The following is a 27,994-nucleotide window of genomic DNA, read 5'->3' on the forward strand; positions in this document are numbered from 1 at the left end:
TTAGTGTCTTATGGAATCCTCAGATTGACTGTTTTTGTCTACAATAGCTATTACTCACTCTAACAGTTATAGTAAACGAGATGTTCTGTCACTTATTTCGAGAAAGTTCGATCCATTGGTTTAATTGGGCCAGCGGTTACAAAGACCAAAATATTCATGCAAAGGCTCTGACTTGCTAAACTCGATTGGAATGACACTTTGCCAGATTCTATGTCCAAGGAGTGGATTAATTCCGTATCCACGCTCTCTGAACTAAGTAATCTTAAGATTCCTAGATTTGTATTCCAGGAAGATCACATAGTGTTCCATGGATTTGCAGATGCATCCTCTTCGGCATACGGAGCTGCAATCTATGTTCAAGCTTTACTAGTTTTGAGATTGCCAACCGTTCGACTTTTGTGTAACAAGTCACGAGTTGCACATATAAAAACCTTATCAATTCCTACATTGGAACTGTCAGGTTGCCTTCTATTATCCAGATTGATGGATAAAGTGATATCTTCGTTGAATTTAAAACAGAAAAAGTAATTCTTTGGTCTGATTCTACGATTTCTCTTGCTTGGATTAGAAAATCACCACACTTACTAAAAACTTTCGTGAGCAACAGAATTGCTTTAATACAAGAGCTTACGGGGTCATACCAATGGAAATATGTGCCATCTGAATGTAACGCAGCTGATGTCATATTGCGTGTACTGGATGCCAATAACATTCTTAAGTGTGATATCTGGTGGAATGAACCAGACCTTCTCCGTTAGGATATGCATTATCCAGAACAACCTCTTGAACCTAGCACTGACAAGGACTATGTCAAGGGACTAAACTGTTTATCAGACTCTAATTTTGCAATATTAGAAAATAATTCTAATTTAACCTCTCTCTTAAATCGAACAAATAATTATATGAAATTAATGAAAATTTGTAGTTTTATTTTTAGGTTCTTCAGAATCATTAGGAATAAGGAAAGGGTTTCAGGGCCTATATCCTTAGAGGAACGGAAAGGGGCCGAGTTAACATTGATTTGGGAAGTGCAGAAAGGTGAGCTTTATTCTGATATTGAGTCACTTAAGAGGGATAGCCAGGTACCTTTTAGGAGAAAGCTTAAATCGTTAATCCATTTATCGATAATGATAGAATCTTACGTGTCGGTAGCAGACTTGCGCAATCTCAGGTAAGTTATGATTGTAAATATCCAATCATTTTGCCAGCTAGACATAGGTTGATTATTTGATCATGTACTGTTATGATCTAAAATATTTGCATCTTGGACCAGAAGCTCTATTGAATACTGTTAGACAAAAATTTTGGCCCATCAGCGGCAGGAATCTTGCTAGAAAAATAGTACATGAATGCGTACAGTGTTTCAAACACAGACCTGTACCAATAAATCTGATAATGGTTATCTGCCTGTTGAACGAGTGTCAATTGAATCAACCTTTAACAAGTGTGGACTCAATTTTTGTGGTCCGTTTCTTATAAAGGCAAAAAGTCAAAGAAAAGGAGTTTTTCAAAAAATGTATGTTGCAGTATTTGTGTGCCTTGCTACAAAAGCAATTCACTTAGAAATTGTCTCAGACTTATCTTCGGAGGCATTAATTGCTACCCTAAAGAGATTTTTCGCTAGGAGAGGGAAAAGCTCAACCATATTTAGCGATAATGCTACAAACTTTCGTAGAGCTTGAAATGAATTAAGCAAGCTGTTTAAATTAGCCACAGTACCAGAACAAGGATTAACTGACTATTTGTTGTCAGAGGAGATTCAGTGGAAATTTATACCCCCTAGAGCACCACATTTTGGTGAGTTTTGGGAGACGGGCGTTAAATCGTTCAAAATGCATTTAAAAAAAGCAGTTGGGAATTCAAAATTAACTATTGAAGAATTCGTAACTTTAGTAATGCAAATAGAGGGAATATTAAACTCCAGACCAATTTCACCTCTCTCTTCAGATGCAAGGGATTTTAATGCGTTAACTCCTGGTCATTTTTTAATTGGCCATTCTATAACAGCCCCTGTAGAACCAGAAATTATAAATAAGCCTGACATTGTCCAGATGGGAAAGAGTCACCAAAATGGCTCAAAATATTTGGAAAAGGTGGCAATGGGATTTTTTATCGCAACTTCATGAGCGAACGAAATGGCAATTTAAAAAAGATAACGTTAAATCTGGAACTATGGTGCTCGTAAAGGAAGACAATTTTCCTATTTGTCACTGGGTTTTAGGTCAAGTTACAGAAGTTATACCCGAATTGGATAAAAGAGTTAGAGTAGTTTGTGTACGCATGGCAAAGGGTCTTATTAAAAGCCCTATTACAAAATTAAGTATTTTGCCCTGACCAGACAACTATCAAATATAAAATTTTTATGTTATGAATGGACATTATTCTTTAGTGCAAGTATAATATTTGTATGTGTGACATTTTATTTTTTATTACATGCTACTGAATTTTAATTGTAATTGAAATAATTAGTGTTAAATTCCATTTTATTGCGTGTTTTATATGCATGTGTAAACTTGAATTCATTGTAAATTTTTATGGCATTATTGAAACTTGTTTCAATGGGGGCCGGAATGTTCAGTTTAATATAGTGCTCTCCAAGGATCAATGCCCTGTTGTGAGAGCAGCCAAATTTAGTTTAGTTGGTTGTTGAAGAATGTACCCAGTGGACCTATGGCGCGTTCGCTCGTTCCACTTTGTCTGTGCTAATGGAGCACTTAACGTGTAACTTTGTACGTTTATGTAAATAGTTAAATATTTGTGTGGTCTACTTAATTAGTTTTATTTTGGAACCAGCACCATTATCTCTCGTAACTCATTGCACGTATTTATTGCTAACAACATACATTTCGAAGAAGATAAATGAATTATCGAAGAGTATTTATTTAGTGAATTTCCTTATGATAGAGCAACTGCAAATGAAAGAAAAGAAAGAAATTATGCGTGTGTGTATGTGTGACGCACAGGTTGCACCCCTTTCTGTATAATTTATATTATTATAATAATTAGTAGGTGAAAACTTTGAATTCGTTTTTAAAATTAATATGTACTTCTTTAGTAGATATTCATGCATATTATTTCATCGCAGATACCTGTCGGAACAGAAATATCATCACGTCGCATGTATCATCTTCGTTGCTTCGATGGATATTCAGTTCTAGGGGGTTCATCAGCTCTTGCGGTAATATGCCAGAAAGGCAAATGGTACCCTAACCCAGTCTGCCTCCCTCGTAAGCATTACTTTTTCATTTTTGGTTTATGCTTTTCTGTAACTTTTGAAGATAAAGTCCTTAAAACAGCTTAACACAGTAGCCGGACGTCCAGTATCCGGACCTCAGGAGCACCAACAATTTTTTTTTCGTATGAAAAGTTTAGAAATGGAGAATATAATGCTAAAAAAAGGTGTACTGTAAAAGCGATTTTTCTCCCAACTAATTGAGGTTCCTGTATGTCACTTTTAAACACTTGCTGGCTAAGGTTTTCCCATTGTGTAACGTGTAGACGAGCCAGTTTTCCTTAGAAAGTCCTCTGCAAAGGCATCTCTCCTTTTAGGAAAATAGCCCTGGAGGCTTTGCCGTAATCACATAAAAACGTAAAAAGAAAAAGTGCTGGCTAAGAAATCACAGCATAACCAATGACAGTACATTGATTTTACATTAGCCACGACAACACTTTCGGCTCTTGAGTGATTGTTTAGGTTAACATTTTTATCTGAATTTAAAGAATAATTAAAGTCGTAAGACATATGTATTTGGAACAAGATGCTGCTTATAGTGGTTTTCTTTTATTGAAATAGCAGCAAAAGGAGAAAGACTTAGATTCCGAAAAACCTAAGTTCAGTTAACATAGCAAATTGCGCTCTTTTTTCAACTTTCTGATGTGAAGCAGCGTGTTGTTCTGTTCCGTTTACTAGTAATTTAGAATTGCAGTTTTAGTCAACTGTTGCGTACGTACGGTTTCGTAATGGATTGAATGCACACAGAACCGATGATAGATAGATACAATTTATTTTACCAAAAGAAACACTTCACAGTTCTGGAACTTTCCACAAAAATACTCGTACAACTCTTCTCAGTATCAAAGGGTATAATCAATAGTTGCACTCAAAACTACTAAGAACGTTAAACACAACGCCTCTTACGGATATCTCAGTGCTCCGAAGTCGCTCTGTACTAACAACTACTGAGAAACTCATTCTCTTGACGTTCTTATACAGTTTCCCTCGGCCGCCCAGAAATTTGTAGTGCTTCTCGAAATTACTGAAGGCACATGAAGGCTGGATACGGCTACGATACCTATAGGACCAATTACTTTCTTTTCGCGATCGACGGAACAGTTAGCGCACTGGGTTAGGTGCTTTCCAGTCTGTTGGATCCTGTCGATGGAGTTAAAAATAAATGCATAAATAAATATAAATAAAGAGCTTAGTACTGTATCCTCTGGGAATTGGCCATGCTAAACAAATTGAACATTGAAATAAGGTCTAGAACATGAAAAGAAGGTGCATGGTAGGGAGTTCTGAGACTAAGGGGAACGCTTTTCGCTATTATGGTACATGTTAGCATACAGATATATTAAGGATATGCTATATAATCATGTACAGATGTTCTGCTGATGGCACGGTGTCCGAGGAAAGAAGTCACTCCAGGCTGTCTGCAATGCTTTTAGCAATGGTAGTACAGTCTTTAATGCGGCTGAGCTCATATTTATTCTTAATTGTGTTCTTTAACCACGCCGTCATATTGATTGCAGCTAGTCTTTTTAAATGTGAATTCGCTGTGTGCGGGCAATCAGATGGTGTTCTGCGTCACCAGTGCTGCCACAAATACATTGATCACTGTCTCTTAGGCGAAATCTGTAAAGATAGGACATATATGGGCCATGCCCTGTCAGATACTGTGTGAGGTGCGAAGAACTGTTATTTAAATTCTGGTTAATGTTTGGTTGGAAATTATACAGTCTTATGCCTGTGGTGCTTGTCTCCCAATTTTGCCATTGCTTCATTAGTTTGCATTTTAGAGCGTTTTTCATATATGAGTGCGGAAGGGGCACACTAATGCTACTCGCGTGGGGTTCATTGGCTGCGCCTTTCGCAAACATTTCTGCTGCTTCATTTTCTTTAATCCCCGTATGGGCTGGAACCCATTGAAGCTTGGGCCTCAGACTTGCAGGAATAAAATTAAAAGTTTTTGCATGCCTCTGACAATGGAGTGTCTACTGTAGCCGCCCTGGATGGCCGGCAAGCTTGACATTGAGCACGTGTAAATTACTTTAAACCTGCCATTGGTAGCAGTAAAGTCCAGAGATGCCTTTAGGGCTGTAAGTTCTGCCTGAAACACCGAGTTACTGGGATGAAGCTTCTTAGCCCAGGAATGGATTATGTGGTCACCGTCCATTGCACAACAGGCACTGTTAGTCGCGAGTTCTCCTTTCAAGCCATCAGTGTAGACGGCTGAGGATTGTAATGCACGTGTAGGATTACAGTTTACTTCTGTATCAAAGTTTGCAAGGTGGCAAGGAGAGTGGCAGTGTGGTTCTCGTAGTCCAAGGATACATAAGTCTTACTCCAAATAGTAACGTCTTGTTTTTGTCTGATTGCTCTCACCACAACATTCTCGCCTTGTACTATCAAGTGCAGGGGCGGAAGCCCTGCCAATACATTTAATGCAGTTGTTGGAGAGGTACGGAATCCTCTGCAGATGCCCAGAAGAAATGGTCTTTGCGCGGAGTTCAATGCATGTTACATGTTAATCGTGACATTGATGCCCCCATATGGAAACGCCATGAAGAGCTATGCCCTCAGCGTGACATACCATGTCTTGAGCCATCTGTGAGGAGACACCCCAGATAGCAGCAGCTGTTCTCCGCATTGTATTAGACAATTTATACAGCCTTTCTTTAAGATCCTTGATGTGAGGGAGCCAGCCAGGAGAAGCTGCCGTCTATAATCACACTCAAGTAGCGGAAATGTCTCACGAATGGTATGTTTCTGCCATGAAGGTTTACGAACGGGGTATGCTCGTGCTTTTTTCCTGGGCTAATCAGCATTCCTTTTGTTTCTGATGTTGAAATTGTGAGCTTATGTTCACTGCCTAAGCAGATTATTTTGTCTAACGCTTTTTGGGAATTTACCTCGCAACTTTTGTGGCTGTGTCCGTTTGAAATAAACAAGAAGTCATCAGCATTCGCTATAATTTCTCAAGTTTCATCATCATCATCAAACAGGTTCAGCGTGGTATCTGGCCACCAAGTTCCACAGGATTGGACCTAGGCAGGAGCCCTGCGGGCAGCCTTTCGTCATCATTTGCATGTGGACGCCTCCGTCCGTTGTAGCTTGAATTTATCTTTCACTCAGGTAGCTGTAGATCAAATCAAATAAAGTTTTGGGGCAATTGATGTCTTTGAGACATTTCAAAATATTGCCACCATAATGAATCGAAGACACCTTGAATGTCTATGCTGATGACAACAGCAGGCAGTTTATTCTAATTGTTTCTAAGTGCCGTGTTCCGTAGGTGATTCAATGCATGATCCACTGACGTTCCTGATATAAAGCAGGGTTCGTAGCGGTCCTTATAAGTGCTTATAAGTCCTTATATTTGAAAATAAAATATAAAGGCCCTTGTAGGTGCTTACTTTTTCTTTAAAGCGTTTATTTATTTTTTTTTTTTTATTTTTTTGTTTTTAGTGCTTACTTTTTGCTTTTAGTGCTTTTTTTTTAATGAACGCGCAGTTTTTCCCCGTACCAAAGCTGAAACTAAATAAACAACTTTTCTTCCTAATATGGAATGTCAGATGGTGAATCATACTCCCGGAAATAGCTTTTCCTCCTTTCTCTGCCTTAACATAACCTTTGGTATGCGCGGAGAGTACAGACGGGTGCCCGTCATTCTGTTGGTCAAAGAATTGCGAAAGCAGTAGAAAATTCCAATACATTCAGCATTCTTTTCCTCCCACCCAAATATTACACACGTTTGAATTTCTATCAAGATCTTAATAATGTGCATTCTCGTTCCGCTTGGTCAGTTCATATTCGTGATTATTATGATCGTTATGCTTATATTATGAGCATATGTATGAATGTTTATAATAACATAGTTGCAGTAACTGCTGAAGTATAGTAAACTTCCAAAAATGGTTGTGTTTTAACACAGATTAGCTTTCTAATTAATAATATTCGGAACGGCTTAAATAAAGGGAAAGTAATCGAATAGTCAAAAAACAACACATTATACAGTACGAAGGTTGGGAGGTTCTCCCCTTTCTCTGCAAAATCTCGAAAATTGAAACTGTTACAGTTCGCTGCAAAACAAACAACGGACCTTTTTTTTTTTTTTTTTTTGTCACTTTCCAATAGGATAGGACTAAAAGTTCTGTGGTCTACCAACCCAAGCGAAGAATGATTCTATTCCAGAAATTTAACGCAGTCTGTTGAAAATTAGAATGAAAAACACCCCAGATTGGTAAGTCTTTCTTTTCCTTTATTTAGTTCTTTATTCTCCCAATACCGACAGCTGTTGAATCCGATTGCATAATATCATGTAGGGAAGAATTACGGTGCACGTATTGCGCAATAACGTTTGCGATATTGTGCAGAGATAAATAATTTTGATGTTCGGTCCGAAATTTGTTTATGAACACTTAAAAGAGTTTTACTGTGCTTGCTAAGCAGAATATTTTTCTGTTCCGTTGGTTTGTTTTTATTTGATGCACATATCGAAATGTAAAAAGCATTTATTTAGCGGAAAAGTCCAAAGAACGGCTGCAGTCTATCCCCCCTCCGCTCCTCTTTTTCAAATTACGCTCGACTGTCCGAATAGCCAATTTTCAAGTATGCGGGTAGTTAAGCTTTTACTGTTAAAAGATGACTGCATGAAGCAAGTTTCTGTCTTCCGATTTCAGAAATGTTCCTCTTTTTTACTTAAATTACTTTGCTTGCAATATCCGTTAAGGAAAAACTGATATACGATGAAAATTTAGAAAATGTTCAGAATTTAGATTTAGATTAGTTAAATATCGAGTGGAAAAATAAATTGTATTTATTATTAAGTTCCAAGCGAATAGAATAAATATGCCTTATTATTATTTATTTCCTCTATTTTGAACTGAAATTTCATCATTAAATCTTGTAGTATAGTTTAGTCCTGCATAGTTTTTTTTTTTTTTTCTCTCATTGTAAACTAGTTCTGTAAATTGAAATGTTATTTAAAATTTAAAAAAAAAAGTAATTACTTTCCATGGTTGAGGTAATGCTTATTCTCTCTTAATAAATACTGCATTTCTCATATTTAAATTACGAGTTTAATTTTTACAGTTATGCAGTTGTGTATAATGTAATTAGACAGGTGCTTATTTTTTTTTTCTTAAAATGTGCTTGAAAAGTGCTTATAGGTGCTTATTTTTTTAACTGAAATGTGGCTATGAACCCTGTAAAGCCATATTGCCTAGTATTTATGAGTTTATTAGCATGAATGTAAAAATTTTGTCTTTTAAGTACTATTCCTTCGAGGATTTTTCCCATGGCTTGCAGCAGGCAGATGGGCCTATAAGAAAGAGCCTTATTTGGATCTTTATTTCCCTTTAGGAAGAGGGCAACTACTGCTATTTTTGTGCCCTCTGGGATGTAGCGAATTCTCCAGCACGCCTGTAGATAGGAGAAAGGTATTGGCGCTTGCGTGCTGTACGTAGCTCTGAGAATGCCGTTATCAAGCCCATCCGGACCTGGGGCTTTACTCGGATTGAGCTTTTTGATTACATCATTCAGTTCCTTACTTGTTGGAAGAGGCTCAGAATCAGCAATGGATGAAGTGTAATATTGTTCAATGCTAGTTCGTATTTCCTTCTGCGCTGTTGTGTCTTTATGGGGATCATCATGCTGGAACATCGTTTCCGGTATATATGTCACAATCTGAGAAATAGTGTTGGCATTCTGGCAGATTGACGTAGTTAAACTGCTGGATTTGTAGACCTTATCATGAGACACTTTGAATAGTCTATCAAATGTTTCTGTTGCGTTCGTACAATATTTCTGCCAACATTCCAGTTCAGCCTTTGAAATCTTCCATTTGCAAGCTGCGTATCATCACCTTCCCCGATATAAATAAATATTTAAAAAATACTAATGAAATAAATAAATAAAATTTAAAATTAAAAATTTTAAATAGCATTTTATGCATTTAATTTCATATTTATTGCTTTAAATAAGCCCCGGAGTCACAATAGTATAACATATGGGTCAACCAATAAAATATAAAATGTATTCTTTACACCAAAGAAAGGGGAGTATGGTTTTATATATCCTGTTCTTAATGGGCCAATTGACGAAATTTAGTTTTTTTTTTAATATATTGTAGGGTATATTTTAATTTAGTTAACATTTCCTATCTTGCCTCGTTTCAACTTACAACTCCCTACCAGAATGAGGTTTTAGAAACGCGTTAAATGCAAATCAGGAAGTCATAGTATTAAAGGAAAGTTCACCTGACTTCGACAGAGAGAGAGAATTAGGAATCCTGGGTAGTGCGCGTTCGTCTCTGGGACACGTGAAAAGTGAGGAACTCTATAATATCTCGAAAGCCTAACTTAGGATATGTATTAAATTTATATATAATATTGTTCTAACATAGATATTCTGGTATAAAATCAGACCTTTTTCTTAAAGGACATAGCTATTTTTTTACATATTTCAATTCAAATTATACTGAAGTTTTGTTAAAAATCGAACGAGTAGTTTTTAAAAAAATTAACTCTTAAAATTTTAGCTCTTCAATGTTAATTGAATTTGGTGTATATTTATTAGTGTCTCTTTTTTATTAAACTTACATGATTTCATCTTTCACAATTCGAAATTTTGTTTCAATCCAAGTAAAATTCGCGGCTATATTCTGATTTTTTTTTTTATTTTCAATTTTTAGTAATTTTTATAAATATTACGAAAAACCTTTTGAATTTATGATCTGTAAAATTTTTGTCGTCATTTTAAAGTAGATGAATTTCTATGTATGCAAATAATTAGAGCTTTTTATTCAAAATTTCCCAAGATATACGTGAATTTATATTATGGCATGCGATGATAACGCCAAATGTGGTTTACGCGCTTTGTTAAAATTACTTGAACTGACAACGCGCATTTTATTTCCTGTCATCCAAAGTGAAAGGGAAAGGAAAACGGGGTTAGCATAAATTATGAATTTCGGGAGGTGAATTATTCTTGGCGCAAACTGAAAAAAATGAGCTAAGATAATGTTTAAATTTCTCCGTAAATTTCTCACTAAATTGTGCAAAATTTAGGCATAATTTGAGTCTCAGAATCAAAATATGGAAAAGAAATCAAGATGTCATTTTAGAAAAAGTCCAATTGTGTATTAAAATACCTATGTGGGAACAATGCTCTGTATATATTCTAATCTAATATATATTCTATGTCTAGCCTTCGAGACATGAAAAACGCAAGATAAATTTCATCAATTGGCGCATTAGAACAGGAGTTATAGAATTGTGCCCATTTGTGTGTGTGCAGAGTATACACCTCAATTTCAAAGAATAAAAACAAAAACTTGCTAAATGTAAATTGCTAGAAATGATAGAATTGTGATTTTCGGCGGCTGCACACGCTTTCTACCATCTTCCTTATCGTTATATCGAAGTTTGATGTACACGAGTTTCGGATTATCCTGCACTATTGTGAACATATCTGTTCAGAATATTTAATTTTAGAGCCTAATAAAAGATTCCCCCCCCCAGATGGCGTGCCATACATGGAAGCAGTTGTGACAGCTGCTTCGACATCAAAACCATCAGTGCCGAGGACAGTCGCCGTAGCTGAATTATCGTCTACGGAGTCTAATCTAAAGCTTTCGAGGATAACAACGCAGCTACCAACTAGTTCCGGTGCCGACGGTAAGGAAGTAGACCAGCCTCACACAGTGTCCGTCGCTGAAAATAATAATGTGGCAGAACGTTGCTACTGCGAGTATAATAGTCCGGATAAGAATTTGGTAGCTTATGCCGGAAATGAACAAGTACAGAATGGATATAAAGTAAAGTTCAACTGCACATTAAAATTTCACTGCAAAGAAATTGGATACTACCGCTTCACGGGTCCAAAGGAAATGACCTGCATAGATTGTCGCCCTTTTCATTTTGCTGCGTATCCTCAGTGCCAGGAACCTGTGCATAGTAAGTGTTTTTTTTTTTTTTTTTTTTTTTTTTTTTTTTTTTTTTTTTCATAAATAGACTGTTCATTCTCTGTGAGGACTAAAAATTGCTTGCTGATTCATTGTTCTGCTGCAAAGTCCTGCTTATGAAGCTGATTGGTCCTATTTATAATTAACATCCCTTTGCCTTATGGTGTTCCTCCTTTTTGTCTAATAACTAAGTGTGGGGGAACCTAGCGAACAGCTAAGCGAATAACTGCTTAAGTTTAGTAACAGTAACGTAAGACTCACGAAGGGTTAATTACCTTTTATTGCTCAAAATAAGCTGTAACCCCAGCAGTCACTTCACCAGAGAGTGCCGACACGGACGATATTTTCGCCTCCACTCTAAAATGCTTGATTGACATATCCTGCGACCCAGCAGTAGACAAGTATATTCTGCTTCTTGCTTTCAAAAAGGCTATGCCAAAGCTTAGGCAGGCTGACACCTTAATGAGAGCATTCTATATATATGAAAGTTATATTGAACTTTCAGAATGATACGGCTAAACTTTCGGCCTACGTCTCCTGTTATATTTGCAGAACCTACAATTTATGGCTTAAAATTCAACTCCCAACGTGGTGTAAGACCTGTCACAAAACGCTCACTCTCCGTTTGCACTTGTAATGCAAATGGTATTTATAATAAGATCCATGAAGTGAGAGATTTCATGAAGTGAGAGATTCTCAGAGCAAGATCTTGATGTACTTTTGGTCCAAGAGACCCATTTTATCCCAGGGTGAATTCCCTGATTTGGGAACTGTGACGTATACTCAACTGACAGGGTGTCATATGGCAGACATGCAAATGGTGGAACCTGTATCTATGTGAAACATTCGATTAAACATCACATGATCCCCCCCTAAATTTGGAACATGTGAAAGCGACTATTATCAAAATTTTTATACCAAATTCTCCCCCCCCTTACAATTGTTTCGGCATACCTTCTCCTACAAGGAGCTGCTCGTGGGAGGAATGTTTTTCCTGTCAGTGATTTTGATAAACTTCTCGCAATCTCAAATCACCTAATCATTGCTGGTGATCTAAATTCATGCCATACCGCTTGGTTCTGTCCTAATACGAACAGGTTTGGGATTAGTCTAAATTCATGGGCTCAGAGCTCCCATGTATAGATCACAGCCTGTAAGAGGGTCCCCCGCAGTTTTTGATCTGGCTGCTTTTATAATGTTTACTTTCGGCATGAAATTAAAATGATTCAAGAGTTAGATTCTGATCACTATCCTGTTTTGATTACCCTAGATATTCAAAATCGATACTCAAAATTAGAGGAGCAAGTCTCAACAAAGTGGGACGATTTTCGGTTTATTTTGGAACGTACAGCTACCCCCTATCAAAATTTCCAGCAATGCGTATGATCAAAAACTTCCCCATTAAGTATATTGTATGGATTACGGTCTTGATTAACCTGATGCTTAAAAGGTGTTACTTGCCTGACTGTTGGAAAGTTGCCGCAGTCATTCCTATTCCAAAACCGGGTCAAAATTTAAATTTCCCCGTCAACTACAGGCCTATTAGCTTCTTATCATCTCTCTCAAAGATATATGAATTTGTTTTACTTAAACGCCTGAATGAATTCTGCCGTGATCGAAATTTAATAATCCCGGAAAAATTTGGCTTCCGGCCTACCAGTTACTCCGTGTAGTGGAATTCATTCATGAGGGCTTTCGTAAACGAGAGAAAACTGGAATTGTCTATCTTGACATTGCCAAGGCCTTTGACAGGACTTGGCATGACGGGTTTATTTACAAGTTCATGCGGCTTGGTTTTTCTGCACAACTCATTAAAACTACCAACTCGTACCTGACAGGTAGATCCTTTCGGGTGCGAGTTCGCCATGAATACTCAAGTCCCCGCCCGATCTGTGTTGGGGTTCCACAAGGAAGTTTGCTCGGACCTCAAATGTTCAACATCTACGTAAATGACATACCTAATGTCGATCTAGCTTTATATGCGGACGACACAGCCATCATGAACCAACGTTCTAACATCTCCACGGTAATTTCTCCATTGCAGAATTATCTTTCAAGTCTAGAGCTCTGACTCGGACTGTGGAAGATCAAAATTAATGTCGCTAAATGTGCTGCCACTTTATTTATCCGAAGTACTTTCCCAAATTTACCTAACTTGCAGTTCTTCAGAGAACCAATATCCTGGGTTCTTACCTATAAGTATCTAGGAGTGATACTTGATTCAAAATTAACTTGGCAACCTCACATTCAAAAAACAATTTCCAATGTCAAAACCCAATTACTGCCTTTTTTTGCTAGAAATAGCGACCTGTCCACGAAAAACAGGATTTTGCTCTATAAATCAGTGATAAGGCCAATTCTGACATATACTAGCCCGGTATGGGGCGTAGCAGCAATTACAAGAACAAGAAACATATCCACATTTTTCAGAACATTATGCTACGGCAAATTTATAAAGCTCCTTGGTTTGTTACGAACGAGGACATTCATAATGCAGCCAAAATTCTCCCCATAAATCGCTTTATACAGCGACTTTCGGCTAACTTTTTCCAAAAGTTTCCTTCGATCGGAAACCCCGTACTCCACAGCCTCCCTATTTATCATCCGGGAATTGCATCGCCAGAAAAGACATCCAGAGCTATTTTGGAGAACGCATATAATGCGCTTTCTTTTCCCAAGAGGCGTTGCTATGGAGACGAGGCGCCTCGAAGATTTCAATCCACTCGTTTCCTTCCCTCCCGCCTGAGTGAATTGGCTGATCTTACAGCTTCCCTCAGGGTCCCCGTAATCGGACAATCTTATTTCTTTCAACCATAAGCGGTTGTTATCAGGCTCTAAGCACACCTTTATTCCCTTCTTAAAAGGGTTCTGGTGCAAGGATTACTTAATTTAAATTTAATCTCTTTAAGAGAATTTAATGCTTTTTCATTAGTTATCATAACACTTAAAGTTAATGCAATCTTATTATAGTTATAAAAGTTTCTCCTCAGAGGCATTGCTGGCCGTGTCTCGTTAATTCAAACTTGCCTAACGAGTTCCCGCTTTTCCCCTCCCCCAGACCCTAAGCACTTGCGACATGAAGTTTCTGGCGAGTGTTTCCGCTCTCGTGTTGTTAACCCCACATGACCATTGATCAAGGAAGCATAGATGCTTTTCAAAATTCATTATGTTACCCCTCCAAATTGATTCTGGGCCTTATTTGACCCCAAAATTACTAAATTAAGTCCTTCAGTGTTTTTACCTTTTTTGGCTGTGGAAGGCAGTTACTGTTTTTGTTAAATTAACATTTTGGCACTAAATTTACCTCTTTGCGGAACCCTCTTTTTGGCGATAAAGATAATTCTTTGACGATGTGGGGATAAAGGCTACATGCCTAAGAGCCCCGTAATAGAACCCTTCCTTGGTCGATCTAATTGATGCGAAGGAGGAGCTTAAAGGGTAGATAGACCATCAGTGTGCTAGGGGGGGAGGGTCTAGGCTTTTTCCAGTTCCATACAATTTTGAAGGGCAATCCAATGGTTGGAGGTGGGGGCAAAATTAAGTAGCCTGCATAAGATGATAATAAATTAATCTAACAATTAAGTAAATAATGAATCCTTATGGGATTGATTTAGACGATGAATTTGATATATGATAATGCCTAATAGGCAGAGTATTAAGATTTTTTTATGAAATTTTTATTAATATATATATATATAATTAATATTGTTAGAGTTTTAGATAAAGATTAGTGGTTACATACTAATCAGAAGATTACAGAGATTACAGGAAAACTATTAGCATAAGCTATATTTAAAAATTAGATCTGAGGATGGCTTTAGGCCTTTTTTCTGTTTTCTGGAGCATCCATATCATAATCCAATACAGGGATGGTGGGATTATTTGGTTTTCCTAAGTTTAAGCAGAATTTCTTGGCCAGCTTTTTCATAATGTCTTTAATAAGTGGCATATTGCATTCTGAGTGTATCTTTTCTGTGCGTATGTACCAAGGACAGTTGGTGATTTGTCTAAGAGTAGTATTTTGAAGTGTTTGTAGTCTCCGGTAAAGTGGTGTTCCAGACACAGCCCCAGACTGGACTTGCATAAGGCTGCTATCACACGTCGGTTTGTTTCGGAAGAACAACTGTTTGGAGCAATTTTTCTGCTTTGTCACAACAGCCAATCAAAATCGCTTTGGGGTTAACTGGTTCCCCACTACAAACAAGCTGATAGCTGATTGGGTGAAAACGAACAACCTGCAATTTTTTTGGAAAGGAAGGAAAAAGTCGCGCGTCTTTCTTTCAATAGTAAACCAGGCAGAAAAATTGTCCGAAACAGTTGTTCGTGTGAAACAAACGCCGTGTGATATGGGCCTTAGTGAGAACTGGCCGCAGGATAGCCTTATAAATGAGTAATTTCTGGTCTATTACTAAAACGCTGTCTCGAGATATTAAAGGGTTGAGTCTGATTTTACTTTCTCGAAACTTAATTAATTTTCTAGAGTTAGAGTTTCTCGAAATTATGTGTTTAGTGTGGGAGCTCCATGAAAAGTGGTGATCAAGAATTACACCGAGGTACTTAACTTCCTTGGCCCAGGGAATGGTGATATCATAAAATATCAGGTTTTCTGGTATAATTCTCTTCCTTGTGAAGATACCTGCTTGAGTCTTATCAACATTGATTTTAATTTTCCACTTGTTTAGCCAGGATTCTAGTGCATTGATATGAATTTGAAGATGTTGGATAGCTGAGCTAATAGATGCATTCTGTGGGAGATTTCGCCGAGTTATCAGCATACATAGCAATTGTTATATTCTGAGTGTGTGGTATATCGTTCGCATCAATATTATAGAGGAAAGGTGCAAGAGGTGCCCCCTGGGGGACGCCAGCGAACACTTTCTGTTTATCAGAGTGATTGTATTTAATGCGAACGCAAAGTATATATCTGAGAGATAAGAACAAAGTGTTGTTATGATGTAATCTGGGAAACCCAGTTTGATTAGTTTGTATATGAGTCCATTGAGCCAAACGCAGTCAAATGCCTTACCTATATCAAGAAATATCGCTGCTGTGCTGGCTTTTTCTGCAGTCCAGAAGGTAACATTTCCGTTACTCCGTATGGTTGGTGAACAGTAGAGTGGTATCTTTTAAAGCTATATTGCTCATGAATCAGTATTCTCTTATCCTCAGCATAGTTTTTAGAATGATAGATTCAGCTATTATACTACAGGTTGGAAGCAGACTTATATATATGTATATATATATTTTTAATTGTATATATAATTGTATATATATAGGCATTGTATAGGCAGGCAGGCAGATATGGATAGATCGATAGATTGATAGATGTATATATATATATATATATATAGGCCACTTTGTTACCCGACCTCAGTGAGCTCAGATTTTGTATTCTTATATGTTAAATTGTACATTTTCTGCTTTAAAAGTGATTGAATTATATTGTTATGTTTCGGTTAAGGTTTTTATGCCTTTAGTTAATCTGCGTACAGTTGTTGTAGAATTATCAACAATTTAAAAGCTGTTTAAATGGTACTAAGCCCAAGAAGCTGTCATTTGTTTATATTTGAAACTCTTAGTGGAATATTGAATTAAATCGGTTTTTGCACTTTCAGTGCCTTTTTGCCGAGTATGACCGAGCATAAACATTTCGCTTTGTGCAGCACCGAAAAATCTGCCATCTTGCCTGCTGGTGGAATTGAATGTTTTTGCACAGAAACTCTAATTTTAATTGTAAAAATTGCTTTTTTAGCTATCCTAATAACATTTGGTATTTTATGTTTTTCTGTATTTTACTAATTTCAATGAGGATGTTTTGAGTTTTTATGTAATTTTGCATTGCTGCGAAGTGAGAACTGAATTAACTGAATGACAAATATTTCTGTAAAGAAATTTGAAGAAATAAGTTAAAATGAAATGCATCACAAAAAGTGTATGTAATTTATTTGGCCACGAAAGGAAATCATGTGGTTTCCACGTAGGAAATTTTTTTTAGCTGTGTAAGAAATAATTTGTGTGAGAAATTTCTTGCAATGTTATGGACATGAGGCTTAGATTATTAATTACTACATTGTTTTATACATTATTAACCATGTATTCATTATTCGAGAAACATTTCACTGAGCAAAGAGACTTCGATAAATACTACAAATAATTCATAGAACAAAGAAGCTGGCGAAACATAAGGACTTCATATATTGTCAATTGTAAAATAGTGTAGCATTTTACAGCAAACAGGCTTGTAGTTTCCTAAATAGAACATTTAAACATTCTTATATAATTTTGAGAAGTTAACTGGTTTTCTACTGAAAAATCATCCCGTACTTTTTAGGTGATACAGTTATTTTTTTCGATGGAAACCTGAAAGTGATGTCTGATGGAACCCTTTCGTTGAAACAAGGGGTAACTGTGAGACTAACATGCATTGGGACCATCAAATATCCAGCCTGGACATTTCCAGAAAGTGGAAATACTCATACTTATTGTAAGTAAATAATTATTCTTAAGTAAGTGTATACAGTTTTTTATTGTACGCAAAGTGAAATGACGATATGTATTGGTACCCTTTTTACTTCTTTGTACGAAGTAGAAAGGAAGTATTGTAATCGCAAAAAGTTTCAGGCAGCATATTTCAACGAAAATATCCATTTTGACCGCTATCGAATGCAATTTAACGATGTTTTTGCGTGACATCTGTTTTTTTCCCCCCTAGAACGCCCCAACCCGCCTGATCACAAAGTGATCTTATGGTCCAAAAAGGGGCGTCCCATTCACACCACAAGCGAAGGCAGCCAGCGACCCGGAGAGTCCCCCAACAAAAGTTAAAATGCCAGATTAATAAAAAAGAACAACTAATCCAAGATACTATACACGAAGCAACTTCAGCATTTAACTTAAGATTCAAAGTTCCAAGAAACCAACCCTGGTATTCCGAGGAACTAAAAATATTAGTATAATCAACTAAAGAAAATAATAATTATACATCCAGCAAGGTTGCCATACAACTATATAATTTTTTTTTTAATTGCTGGATTAACGACACAACAGGAAAGAAAACTAAAAATAACTAAATCAAGAAAATTGTATTAGTAAAAATGATAACATAAAATAAGGAAGGAAAACACACATAAAACACACAACGAAAATATGACATACAGTTACACATATCATCAAAATATGACGAAAAAGACATCCTAAAATAAACACATTGAAAATAAAACGAACTTAGCTAAAAACCCCAATCGCATGTCTATTGCCATTAATAAAGGCCATCAATTCTCTTGCATATAATTTCAAATGTTTAAAATCAAAATTCAATAAATCAAAATGTATATCACTAAAACTTCGTCTAATAAAATCAGTCAATTGGCAATCCACCACGAAGTGTTTGGCATCACCCAAAACATTACAATTTGGACATAGATCATTATCTTGTACATGAAATCTCTTTAAATAATGAGGAAACCTACCATGTCTGGTGATAATCTGATTCATATCAATGTCATCATAGATTAAAACTTTATCTGTAATTTCAATATTAATCAACAAATTATTTTTCCTTGTTGAACTTTTCCACACATCTTTCCATATATTTATATAATATTTCTTCATACTCATAATGGCAATTTGTCTAGAACCAGAAATTTCCACAATGGGTGCATTAGTTGAAAAACATGCCTCCTTGGCCAGACAGTCAGCCCTCTCATTACCAAAAAATGCCACATGGGCTTTAATCCAATGAAAAGAAATCGTAGAACTGATAGATTGCAACAGAAATTTAATATCCATAATAATACAGTTAACATTATCGGGGCAAGAGAGCGACTGGAGCAAAGAAAAACAATCAGTATACAAATTTATAGTAACAGATGTTTTAATATTCATTTTAATCCATTTCAAAGCCTTCAAAACAGCAATACATTCCGCTTGAAATACTGAATTATAAGAATTTAATCTATATAAACCATAATCAATTTCAACATCATTGAAAAATACAGCAAAAAACAGCTCCAGTACACCCTCCTAACCCCGAACCATCCGTATAAATATCATATATTCCAATTTTTGGAATTTCTCTATCAAACCCAAAACTGATTCTATTTACAGGGTGTAATAAATGTACATTAAATTTTTCAAAAGCATATTTAGTAATAATATTAGAATCAAAACAAATCATATCAATATTTCCAGAACGTAAAAGATATTTCTTGTAATAAAATTAGTAATAAACTGAGAGGGGAGGCAGTCCGGCCAATACACAAACCACCTCCATGGGGCTGTCCTAAAACAGCGAGTAATTGCAAGACCCCAAGCTCTCTGTATAGAATCCAACTTCATCTGGAGCCTTCCGGAGCCTCATCAGCTCTCCCGCTCTGGAACCCCAGGCGCCAATTCCATACATCACAATAGGTAATACAACGGCTTTATATAGAACCAATAGTATACCAGATCTCTTAGCAAAAATATCGCCCGCAAAGTTCCTTCTGTAGGCAAGTAAAAGGTGATCTGTTCTTCGCTGCACGTTCTTAAAGTGTTCAACAAAAGTGAGCTTATAGTCCAACACAGCACCTAAATATTTCATATTTTCTGTAAATTTAATTCTCCTATTATGATACCGAATTCGAGGAGGTCTCACCACACGTGCTCCCCTCAGGAGAACATAGCCTGTGTCTTATCCATATTAAAATTCAATTTTTCACCATTACTCCAATTATCAAAAATTGCACAGGTCTCATCGAACAATTTTTCCAGTTTTTCAAGTGAGTCCCCCCTAAACAATGCAACGACGTCGTCAGGATAAGCAAAAAGTTCCACCTTGCCAGAAAATTCACATTGAAGCAATTTATTCATAATCACGTTCCATAACAGAGGAGCGCTGCAGGAACCCTGCGGACAGCCTTTACCAATTTTAAAAGTGAACCCATATTTACTGTCCGAAAAGCAATTAAAATACACTCTTCTACTCTTAAAATAATCCAAAATCAAATAAAAAATATTTCTGGGTATATACAAATCTTGAAGAGTCCCCAATAGAGAGACCCAATCCACGTTATCAAACGCAGAAGCGATGTCAAAAGAGACAAGAAGAACGTGCTGGTTAACCCTATGTTCTCTAATATATGAGATAACTCGAAAAAGGGCATCATATGTACTTTGACCAGGAACAAAACTATATTGACTATCATGGAAAGGATTATATTTAAAAATATAATGCATCATCCTATTAGTTATCAATTTATCAAGAACCTTTCCAAATATCTTTAATAAAGCATTTTACCTTGATTTTCCATCGGTCTTAGGAATCAATATGATTTTACTTATCTTTCCATGTGCCTGCAAATATGGCATATTTTAAACGTGCATCATACAAAGTATTGAAAAAATCAGGATATAAATCAAATAAAGTCTTAACAATCACAGAATGAATGCCGTCAATTTCAGGTGCAGCTTTGTCTCTAAGACGTCGAATCACTCCAGCAATTTCATCACGAGTAAAACAAAAATCACCATCTTTTAACTTAGAATCATCAATATTCGAAATATCAAACAAAAAATCATAATCTAAATCAAAATAAACTTTAGCATGAGCTTTCTTCACTTCTTCAAAATTTCCAGCAACGCCCTCCGGTCTCTTGACAATAACTTTATGTCTACTCTTTCCAGCTGCAGTCTTATAGAAACCATCAAAATGATTCACACAATCCAGAAAATATTTAATCTCACTATTCTTTCTTGTTTCTCTAACAGAACGTTTATAAATTTTTATATCTAATTTTCCTTCTTAACCCCTTGGGTACATTTGACGTCTGAGACACGTCATTCACTTTTTCCCCCTAGGAGCGGATGACGTGTCTAAGACGTCAAACCAAAAATTAAACTCTTGGGTACATTTGACGTCTGAGAGATGTCATTCACTTGTTTTCCCTAGGAGCGGATGACGTGTCTACGTTATTTGAGGTTAGGCAAAATTCTGTTCATTTCGTTGTAGCTTGTATCAGTCATAATAGAAGACGCAATTAGACTATTTCGGTGAACATTATTTGCGATACACTGCCCCATTATGTCAAAAACAAGGAAATATTTTATGATAGTGATAGCGAAAGTGACTTTGAGAAATCTAAAGAAGAATTGTTTAGTGATCCTGAATTTGACAATTACAATGAAATACAAAGCGAAGGTGATGAAGACGATATTGAACTAGAAAATGATAACAATTGTAATATAATATCAAGGTTTCGAAGATGCACAAGACGTCTACCGAGCAGTGATAGTGAATCTTCTCGTGAACCAGAAAATGATGACAATTGTAATATAAAACCAAGGTTTCGAAGACGCACAAGACGTCTATCGAGCAGTGATAGTGAATCTTCTCGTGAACCAGTATCAGAGGAATGGATTTAGGAAGAAGAAGAAAATGTAGCCGATATAAAATGTTTTTCTGAAATATCTGGAATTAATCCTTTAAGCCTGCGTAGACTAGGTGATAATCCTACACCTTTAGATGTTTTGAAAGAAGTCTTGAATGAAGATTTTTGGGACACTATAGTAGACGAGACGAATGGATATGCCAGACAAGGGATAGAAGAAGAAGGTTGTGTAACAAAAACAAAAAATAAAACACCGAAGACGAATGGATATGCCAGACAAGGGATAGAAGAAGAAGGTTGTGTAACAAAAACAAAAAATAAAACACCGAAGGTTGTTTTCTGTAAGTTCTGATGAAATGAAAGCTTATATTGCATTATGCATCTTGATGTCGCAAATGAAGAAGCCAAAAATGCATATGTATTGGTCAAAAAGATATGCAATAAGTACTCCAATTTTTGCCAGCACTATGGCACGCGATAGGTTTTTTGATATTTCAAGCTTTCTACATTTTACGGATAATGAAAAGGAAAATAAAGATGACAGAATAAGAAAGGTTAGAAATATAGTGGATTACCTAAATAATAAATTTTGTTATCTCTATACTGCTGATAGTGAAGTAGCTATTGATGAATCGCAACCAAAAATTATATCCGTTCTACATGCAAATATTTTATTAAATAAATCCGTACCCAAGGGGTTAATCTAGTAACATCATCAATATTCTTTACCTGAAAACTCTTCCTAAAGGCCCGTACTCTTCTCTTTTGTCTTTCAAGACCAATGTTCCACCAAATAATTTTATTACCAACTTTTCTTTTAACCCTTCATTTAGTAACAATCTTTTTAACCAAATAAGTCTCAATTTCAAAGACTATACAATCAATTTCTTCGTAGCATTTCTTATTTTCTGAATAAAATCCTCAATGACAACATTTACTTTTTTACACAATTTGTAAACTTTTGGAACACTTCTACTTATAAAGTTTCTACTCCCATGCTGGACACAAACACCTTCCATGTCAAAGAGAATGTATCTGTGGTTGCTGAGAGATTCTTCTTGACTCATGCTTATAATCATTAATGTCCAATGATCTTGAACCTAACACAAGGTCGGTCCAACCCTGTCCAACTGAAGATGAAAAAGTTGGGGTAAAATCTTGAATATTAAAAAGCACCAAATTCTTAGATGTAATAAAATCAAATAATAAAATCCCACATGCATCTGTATAACCAGCCCCCCAACTAAAATGCTTACAATTAAAATCACCAAAAACTAAAAATTTATCATAAGTATCTAAAACATTTTCCAATTTATACAAATTAATAGAAATATCTTCAGCTGGAGAAAAATAAATAGACACCAATCCATATTCTTGATCACCCAGCACAGCAGAAATACTGGTAACAACGTCAGTCTCGAAATCTACAACAAAATCTGTATCTTGATTGACGACAATAATGGCAGTACTTCCCCCATAACAAGCAACGACTCTCCAATTTTGATTAACATAGGCCACTCTACCCCTAATTAAATATGGCTCCTGCAGCAAGATGACATCAGGCAAGACTCCCACAACTTCCTGGATAACAGAGAGCTGGGCAGCAACGATGGCACAATGATTCAAATTAATACTAATCACATGCATTAAAATAAATACTTCAATAAACAATTTCAGTATAAAAACCATAAATATTAAAAGTAACAGATAAGTCATACAAACACGAAAACAGAACCGCAAATCACAAGATAAAATAAGTCTATTTACAAAAATGCATAGATCCAAGTTAAAAACAATTTAAAATCAAATACAATTACTATAATCAATATCCAAATAATTCTTAATAAAGTTCACTTCTCTGATATATGTTGGACAGTTTTTATCCATTGCATGATGCAAGACATTAAGATCTAAGCCAAATTTTTCATTACAAGAAGAACAGTTAATACATTTGAATCCCTCACTCTTTCTATCACAAGAAGCTGCTAAATGATTTCCAGTGCATATGGCACAGCATACTTTCGAGTTACAAAACTTTCTTGAATGACAGTAGGATAAACACAAAGAACATTGTGTAGGTCACAAAAATAATTTCACTGAGTACGATCTTTAACCCAAAGAAAGTCTCTGTTCCTCCAAAAATTCTCCCTGATACAACGAATTGGTGGAGAAAACTCTATGTGAAGATCCCTTAGATCCTTTAACAGGAATAAAGACTTAACACATTCATTATTACAATTACAATCGCGTTTAAAAGCATCTATTATACTTTCATTCGTTACCGAGGAGCCAACACCATAAACAATAACACATGGTTTAATAAAACGTCTACGTCTCGGTTACATAAATTTTCTAAGCCTCTCTTTTTTCTCAATAGCACACTCAAGTCTCTGCACCTCTTCACGACTACCCAATTTAAGTAAAAAATCACCATTTTCTCTCCTGATAGACTTTTTAATCTTGATTTTAAGATCTTTCGGTCTAATCATACTGCTAATTTCATTGAAGGCCATCAATGTTTGCATGACATCTGTACGTAAGGACAGAATAACAGACTCTTTTCCTCCAAAAAAAATTACAAAACTGCTTTAAAATGAATTCTAAAGAGAATTTTCATAGCGTCACGTACGTACTTATCTCGCATAACTCAAAAACGAGTAGCCTCAGAGCGTTGAAATTTTGTATATAGGACTGCTATAACATGTAGATGTACACCTTGTATTATGGTTGTAATCGGCTGCACCAAACGTATATAAATATATTTATATATATAATCACTCTGTTACCCGGATCAGTGATCTCAGTTTCTTTACTCCTATATGTTTGTAAATTGTGCATTGTTTCCTTTAAGAATGATTGAATTATATTGCTCTTATCTTCCGGTTAAGATTTTTATGCCTTTAGGAAATCTGCAAGTAATATTTTTAGAATTATCAACAATTTAAAAGCTGTTTAAGTGCGGTTAAGCGTAATTTTTAGATAACATATCGGACATATTTGTTTACATTTGAAACAGCAGAATATTAGATTTGTTGCCAATCTAGAGAGACTAAGCTTCTCAACAACAAAGACAGTGCCTTCATTTATTATTGCGAATTAAATCATGCTTAATCCTTTCTGGAATTTTTTTGAGGAAATAAGTGTTTAAGATTTACTTTGTAATTTTTAATATACATATTTTGAGTTTTTATGTATTTTTGCCTTGTCGCGAAGAGAGGACTGAATTGATTGAATGAGAAATACTGACTCGTCTCTGAAAAATGTTTCTTTTTTGTTTTGTTTGCTTAATTTCTTTTATCCATCATTCTAGATATATTAGAGTATTTGAATAGAACATGTGGCAACGATTAGATAATTCTTCAAATGATATAAATTTTGTTCAGGGGGCCGGCAAATCGAACAATTAATGGAAGATCACTCTATTTGTCTCCTTAATAATGGAGAATACACTTACTTTCATCAGTCAACTAGAACATTTCATGCAATTGATCTGGTGTTTTGTCCTCCATCTGTACTACCTTTCTGCTCTTTCAGTGTAGGGGAGAATCTCTACGTTAGTGACCACTTCCCAGTCATTGTAAATATTACAGGGAAATCAAAGATCTCAAGACAACCACGCTTACTTTATGATAAAGCTGATTGGGATCTTTTTTAATCTTGTGCTGTGCTGACTGAAGAAATGGTCAACGATGTGGACATGAATACAGCAGTAAAAATGATCTCATACTATTGCACAAGCAGCTGAACTCTGTATTCCGAAGTCCTCGACAAAGTTCCCAAAGTTCTCTAAACCCTGGTGGAACAGTGATCGTCATAAAACATCGAGAGAGCAAAAGAAAGCTTGGCGTATCTTTCGCCGATATCCTACACTGGAAAATCTTCTTGCCTTTAAAAAACATAAGGCGAATGCAAGAAAAGTGAGGCGGCAAAGTCAGAAAAAATCATAGGCACCCTATGTGTCCACTATTACCTCCTCAATGTCTAGCAAACAGGTTTGGGAAAGAGTCTGCAAAGCCTCTGGACTGTATAATGATTATTCCTTTTCCATTCTAGAAAAAGATGGAAAGTTGATTAGCACTAGAGAAGAAATAGCAGATGCATTAGTTGATACATTTGCTGCTGTATCTGGCAGTAGCAATTACTCAAAAGAGTTTCTGCCCACAAAGATGCACTTGGAAAGAATTCAAATCGACTTTTCCCATCCTAATGCAGAATCTTATAATAAAGATCTCACCATGTTTGAATTAAGAAATGTAATATCTTGCACTGATAGGACTTGCCCTGGTCCTGATGGCATAAGTTATCTGATGATAAAGTACCTGCCCTATGAATCTCTAGTGGTCCTTCTTGCTCTGTATAATAAGATATGGAAGGAGCAAAGTTTTCCTACTGCCTGGTGCAGGGCCTTTGTTATCCCTATAGTAAAACCCGGCAAGGACCCGAAAAATCCTTTAAATTATCGTGCCATCGCGCTCAACTGCCTTTGCAAGATTATGGCAAAAATGGTTAATCGCTGTCTCATCTACTATCTGGAGTCTAATCATTGCATATCGGCTTACCAAAGTGGTTTCCGTAAGAGAAGATCTTCGCTTGATAATGCCCTGTTTTTAGAAACCGCAGTACGCAATGCATTTGTGAAAAGAAATCATGTGGTTTCAGTCTTGACATGGAAAAGGCGTACGCTAGAATTTGGCGGCATGGAACTTTTCATGACCTTTACAGCACTGGATTACGAGGTAATCTACCCATCTTTATTCAAAACGTTTTGAAGGACCGCACTTTCCAAGTCAAGATTGGTTTGTTGCTTTCTCAAGTCTTTGTACAAGAAGGTGTACCACAAGGTTCAGTGCTCAGTGTCACTCTTTTCAGCTTGAAAATTAATTCAATTTTAAGAAAACTTCCTCCCACAGTGCATGGTTCCCTGTATGTTGATGATCTGATGATCTATTGTCAAGGTCAAGATATGAGATACATTGAGAGACAACTACAAATTGCTCTAAATAGAATCATAAAGTGGTCCAACAACAATGGTTTTAAATTTTCTAGCCAGAAGACAGTCTGCGTGCACTTCTGTCACAAAAGAAATCTACATCCTGATCCAGAGCTGCATCTTGATGGCTCTTTGATCCATGTTGAGCCAGAAGCAAAATTCTTAAAAGTTATCTTTGACAGAAAGCTCACTTTCCTTCCGCATATCCTAAATCTAAAGAAAAAATGTGCTAAAGCTCTTAACATACTGAAAGTCCTGGCCATTACCTCATAGGGAGCAGAACGTTGTTCTATGCTCCGCATTTATAGAGCTTTAATCCGTTCCAAACTTGACTATGGCTGTGTTATCTACGGATCAGCAAGACCTTCTGTGCTCCTGAAATTGGATCCAGTCCACCATCCTACGGATTTGCTGTGGAGCCTTCAGAACATCTCCAGTCCAAAGTTTATATGTCATCTGTTTTGAACCATCTTTGGAATTCAGACGCAAGCGTCCATTGACCTTCACATCCACTGATCTTCATTATAAAGTAATGTCACAGGCCGAACACCCTGGCTGACTCATGACATCTGATCAGTACTGGCATCTTTACCATGCCGGTCCTTCATGTATCCCACCTTTTGATCTTCGCATTCACTCACTGATTGAAGAATTTAACCTAAATGATCTGCATTCCAAAAGCTTTGACTTTTTCGGTATTGCTCCCTGGCAAGAAGTGAACATTCACCTACTTAACATTTTTGGAGAACTAAAGAAGAGCAGTACCAATGATTCCATTACCAACAAATTTTCCTAGAGCAATCAGTGCTATGTTTGCTTTATCTTTTATATGTGAACAAGCGTTTCCAACTATGAAGCTTAGAAAGAATAATTTCAGAAGTAGACTGACACATGAGTATTTAGCCTCGTTCCATAGAATCAGTACATCTCATTTCTTATATTTTCAATATAAGGAATTTTTAAGAATGAAATCATAATTTCATTCATCTCAATAACATATTTAAATTGTAATTCTTGTATATTGTTTTTAAAATTTTAGAAAAAATTATCTTGCCCCGCCAGACATTTTTTTTTTTTTTTTTTTTTTTTTTTTTTCGATTTTTGACCCGACCGAAAAGGTTTGCCCATCCCTGGGCTGGGGTGTTCTGCAATTCCTCCGCATACGGCCTTCAATACTGCAGTTCCAGCACTTTAGAGTCGGTTTGCTATTACTCCTATTCCGTATTTAGGCATTAAGGTGTCTAGCTAAAGCATCTAGCCGAACAGTTATTGGATTCACTAGTTCCAGAACTTGAACAACTCTGATTGTTTGGCGGTGTCTACGAGTTGCTTGCTGGTCTGCCTCCGATTTCATGGCTTGCACCAGAGCACTTTTTAAATCTTTGACATCCGCCATTCGTAGAGCCTTCTGTATTTCAGGATCATGGATGCTGTTGATGAAGTACTGCAGGGCA

The 27,994-nt window shown here is 36.3% G+C and overlaps 1 protein-coding gene across 5 annotated transcripts in view; it reads left to right on the plus strand.

The window, feature by feature from the left end:
• Positions 1-27,994, plus strand: part of LOC118182923 (complement factor H-like) — a 159,027-nt gene that overhangs the window by 89,444 nt on the left and 41,589 nt on the right. For 4 of the 5 annotated variants that reach the window (XM_085824631.1, XM_085824633.1, XM_085824632.1 and 1 more), the window contains 3 exons: positions 3,086-3,227; positions 10,741-11,175; positions 17,515-17,667. In XM_085824631.1, the coding sequence (XP_085680757.1) occupies positions 3,086-3,227; positions 10,741-11,175; positions 17,515-17,667 (730 nt within the window). The remainder of the gene's footprint in view (positions 1-3,085; positions 3,228-10,740; positions 11,176-17,514; positions 17,668-27,994) is intronic. The other variant, XM_085824634.1, reaches the window with a different exon arrangement.

The sequence above is a fragment of the Stegodyphus dumicola genome, chromosome 10 (assembly GCF_044657685.1).
Source record: "Stegodyphus dumicola isolate Sdum_Otavi_A_Nest chromosome 10, ASM4465768v1".
Taxonomy (NCBI): domain Eukaryota; kingdom Metazoa; phylum Arthropoda; class Arachnida; order Araneae; family Eresidae; genus Stegodyphus; species Stegodyphus dumicola.